This window comes from Glycine max, chromosome 13 (assembly GCF_000004515.6).
Source record: "Glycine max cultivar Williams 82 chromosome 13, Glycine_max_v4.0, whole genome shotgun sequence".
NCBI lineage: Eukaryota > Viridiplantae > Streptophyta > Magnoliopsida > Fabales > Fabaceae > Glycine > Glycine max.
The window spans coordinates 21,535,590-21,540,289 of record NC_038249.2 but is presented as its reverse complement, the minus strand read 5'-3'; the positions used below and the strand labels follow the sequence as shown (position 1 = coordinate 21,540,289).

The 4,700-nt window shown below is 35.3% G+C and overlaps 1 protein-coding gene across 1 annotated transcript; it reads left to right on the top strand.

Moving 5' to 3' along the window:
- The first annotated feature begins 1,032 nt into the window (after nt 1-1,032).
- LOC100306492 (uncharacterized) lies at nt 1,033-2,239 on the top strand. The gene is made up of 2 exons (NM_001248890.2): nt 1,033-1,405; nt 1,468-2,239. The coding sequence occupies exons 1-2, from the start codon at nt 1,157-1,159 to the stop codon at nt 1,804-1,806; spliced, it is 588 nt and encodes a 195-aa protein (NP_001235819.2). The 5' UTR covers nt 1,033-1,156; the 3' UTR covers nt 1,807-2,239.
- Nucleotides 2,240-4,700: the final 2,461 nt, after the last annotated feature.

Genomic DNA, 4,700 nt, shown 5'->3' with positions numbered 1-4,700 from the left:
TAGCTTTTGTTTATTCATGTCTCTTACTCCTTGGTATATTGTAATTTCTCTCTTTTCAAAAGCGACGTGTTTGCTGAATTAAATATTTTTTTATAGAAAATTGTTGACTATAATCCTTGGTATATTCATTCATCTATTAAAATGATGTGGGGAGTACTTGTATTTTTTTAGATCCTCTTTGGTATTGGAAATTTTCCAGTAGAGAGGATACACTCTCTAGATATTAGGTTTGCTGTTGACTTTATATTACAAATCGAACAACGGTCTCTAACAAGAGTCACAACATTTGCTCATAATATTTATGACTAATAAGGCTATATCCAATTATCTATGGCAAATATGTCGATAAGTTAATAAAAAGTAGACTAAATCTTGAAGTTAGCTTTTTAAAATTACACGTTATAGTTCTTAATCTTTTACGAATTTTAGTTATCAAATCAATTTTTCAATGATCTGAAACAAAATTAGATTAGTCCCCTGAATTAATCTTTCAAACATCCAATTTATTATCAATTAGAGATTCTTTTTTATAGTCGCTATCAATTATTTTCTGAAATTATTAAATTGTTAAATATTTTATTTCTAGAAGTTGTCTTGTCTGCTAGTAATATGTAATTTTTTTAAAAAAAACTAATATGGCAACGTTTTAATTTTTTAAGAAAATATATTGGTAACGAATTTTTATTGTATGCACGTAATTTGGACTTTGGAGAACAAATTTTAGAATTGATAAATGAATAAAAATTAAGAATGAATCCTTTAATGATAAAAACCAAAATATACTACATCAGTAATTAAAATATAAAAGCTGATGCCTAAAACGAATTTAAATGAGACAGGTATAAAAGTATTACTCCACCTGTTACTGTATAAACACTATGTTACCTAATTCATATTTGTCAGTTCTTTAAATTAAGAGTATTTATAGTTTATAAATAATTAGTATAAGAAAACATTGTAAATTAGATATTATAAAAAAAAATATCATTTTAAATTTGAGATATTTAATTGGAAATGGAAAATAAGAGTGTTGGTGGGTGGGTGGATAGTGTTGGGTTTGGAATTTGATTCTTCACCTACCGCTGTTGTAGTTTGAAAATTATATAATGAAATGAAGAGTTTGAAAATAAAAATCTAGAGTTTGTGAGGAAGGAAGATGAGTTTGAGGGCATCAGAGATAGCGAAGAAGTTGAATCTGCAACCTCACCCAGAAGGTGGGTTTTACGTGGAGACATTCCGAGACCATTCCGTCCAGCTTTCGACCTCTCAGCTCCCCCCCGAATACAAAGTGGATCGCCCTGTATCGACCTCCATCTATTTTCTCGTTCCTTCTGGGAGTGTGTCTCGCCTCCATCGCATACCCTGCGCCGAAACCTGGCATCATTACATCGGCGACCCTCTCACCGTATGTATATCTTCATCTCTCTCTTTCTTTTTTAACCTAATCTGATATGAATTGTATTGCAGGTAGTGGAATTGAATGAGAAAGATGGGAGCGTAAAATTCACTTGCCTTGGATCAGATCTGACTCAGAATCAGGTGCCGCAGTACACGGTGCCTCCCAACGTCTGGTTTGGCTCTTTTCCTACCAAGGACTTTACCTACTCTGCGGACGGGGTATTCGGAAGTGCTGAAGCTGAAGCTGAAGCTGAAGCTAGAGATAGTGAGAGGAACTACACTCTTGTAGGATGCACTTGTGCCCCTGCGTTTCAGTACCAGGACTTCGAGCTCGCTAAGCCTTCTTATCTCCTCGCTCGTTTTCCCCAATTCCACCCTCTCGTCACTGCTCTCACATTCCCCGAGTGACTCACACTATCTATCTGTTCTGCTTTTCGGCTTTCTAATAATCATATAGACGCCTTCCTTCTATTTCTAATTAATGCCTCTTTCAACGCGAGAAATAAACATTACTATGTTGTTGTTGTTGTTGTTGTTGTTGTTCTTTTCGACGGAAAACTTATCTTATTACTAGTTTTGATTTTAGGTATTGGTCCCTGCCTCTTTAGAGCGTTGAAATGTTTTACTTGTCAACTAGTATTCTGTTTCCTGTCTTAGCAGTAGTACTTATTCTTCCATTCACTTTCCTAATGAGATAATTATTGGGTAGGAATTTGTTTTAACCCAAATGGAGGATTGGAGATTGTAGATCATTTACTGCATCCAGAGTCATTAATTATTGAATCAGTTAGAAAGCTGATATGTGGACAATTTGCATCAAATATTTAACTTAATTCCTCTGCTATTTATAATTCTGCCAAGCGTGATTTTACTGGTGAAAAATTAAGGCAAGTATCTGGAAGAAAAGTGAAGCTGAGCTAGAGCCCCAACATTTTGAACTCTTAGGCAGTTCATTTGGCACTGAGACTCCCGGGCAAATGAAGGCAGCTCGTAGCTCTATGCTTCTGGTTCTTCAACTTCTTATTGTCCCAAGCATATGGTTATTTTATTTTATAGGACATGTGGGGTTTTTTATTTGTAGGATACCTACCTACCAATAATAATCTGTATGGGGTTGGTGGCATGTCATGCAAATTCTGTGTGTCTTGCAAATACTTGTATCATAGAATTAGTAATCTTAGTGAATACTAATCTAGATGCTTGTTTCTAAAGTTGTACAAATACTACTCGCTTGTTCAAGACAGCTATATATACAGGAAAACAGCCATGAAATAATCAAACGCAAAAGTGCAAAACATTATTATTTAGAAAATTTCGAGTCAACGGAGTTGTACATCATCAGATAATGAAATGCCAGAAGGAACATCCAATGAACCCCAAAGAGGGGAGAAAAAAGTTTCTTTGAGCACAAACACCAAGCTCCAAGTTTCTAAGATTTTGGGATTTTCTTGACACATGTTCAACTTACTAAACACAGAAACAACAACACAACTTAACCGTGTAAGTGTAAACAACAATTTTAAAAGCAAAACTTGATCGATAGAACCGAAAATGCCGTGGTTATCTGGTTTCAAATTTTAACTGATCGCAATTATCATGCAGATTCTTATCACGGAAAAGAAAGGGGAAACGACGATCGAGCCTCACCGCACCACATGTGCATTTCCTTTCATTTTCTCAGTCCTGTATCTTTCTTTTCACTTTTAACTGATAGGTTTGTCTTTCTACTTGTTCTATATGAGATGTGTTTTCTAGAGATGTATATAGGCATCATTATAAATTTCCTCTGCAAAGCATTTAATAGTTATATATAGCCAATCAGAATATGTTTTTGTTTGCTAATTCTTCTAACCACGACTCTTACACCAACGGATTGATATCAAGCTCCATTGAAACTTTTGATCAACAAACAGGCCAACAAAGTCATGTTTGCTTAAGCAGGACATTACTTTTCTCTTTTAGAAGCAAACAAAGATTATTAATGATATCAATCAACAAGAACGAAGCACAAGATAAAAAAATTCGGTGACGTGGAAGAGAGACATACAACAACGGGAGCGCAGTTCATTGTGACTGGATGAGTTCTAAAAAATCATTAGTATGGAAATCGGTGTGGGGTGCAGCTGTGTGATCACTATGGAACCATCGTAACAAGTTGGTTTTCGGGGAGGGTGTGCTGGACTTTGAATCTGTGTGGAAATAATTAAATTTAGATCATGGGCTTGGCTCAATGCAAAGTGTGAGGAGTTCAAATGGTCATTCTCTGAATGGTATTCTAATCCATTCTATTGCATTTCAAACCTTTGAATGCATTTGGGGTATATTTGTGGTGTGGGTGATGGTTTTCGAAGGGTACGGGATGGCTGTTTTTGTGGTGTTTTCTGGAGGCTTAATTCCATAAGTGGTTGTTGGTATGAGGTGTTTGTTAGCAGGGTTAAGGTTGAAGAAAGTTTATAAGGATGTTTATATCTTTCTTTGTTCTTGGGCCATCCTCCCGTGGAGCATGAATCTTTTATCTGTGTAGTAATTCGGTGTGGTATTGTTAGGGGTTGGTGAAGGGAGAAGTTTCTTATTGTTATGTTGTTATTTTATGCAAGTTACATGAGTTTTATTGGGGTTTTGGAGCTGCACACCATTCATCGGGCTGCACCGAATTTGTTAATTGCGGGGACCATCATCACGTATATACACATGGATGAAGGGGCTTTATGTGGGGTTCATGTAATTGCTACATGCTTACTTTACACTCATTTTATTTAAATATTTTGTTACCTCTGTCTACCATTTCTTGGTCTGGATCTTCACTTTGTATTACCTTCTTTGCCGATTAAAAAAAAAAACAAAGAGATGTACGATTATTTTGTTTAAGAATCAGAAGAAAAAATGACTCGGCAAAAAGATAAAATGACCAAGCGATTTGTCAGTTATTCAATCATTTGTTGGATATTGATAGTATGCGATTAACCTTGACATGTTTTGCGTTGAATTAATAATCCTATTTTTAAAACTTCAGACCTCCGTATTCGTAAATATCGTTACTCCTAGTTAGTATGCATCTCTCCTGCAAGACACATGTCATATGTTTATTGGCCAGGACCTCATCTATAACGTGATTACCCGGACCATGTATAATTTCTCCCGCGTTGTTAGTGTTTCTTTGACGGCAGATAAAACTTGGTTTTTGTATAGTTCACTTTCTTCTTTGTTAATACAATGGTATAATTTATCTATTGCGAGTTTAAACTTGCACGACTATCATCAGAATAAAAAAAAAAAAAAACTATACAATATAACTAAGGAAA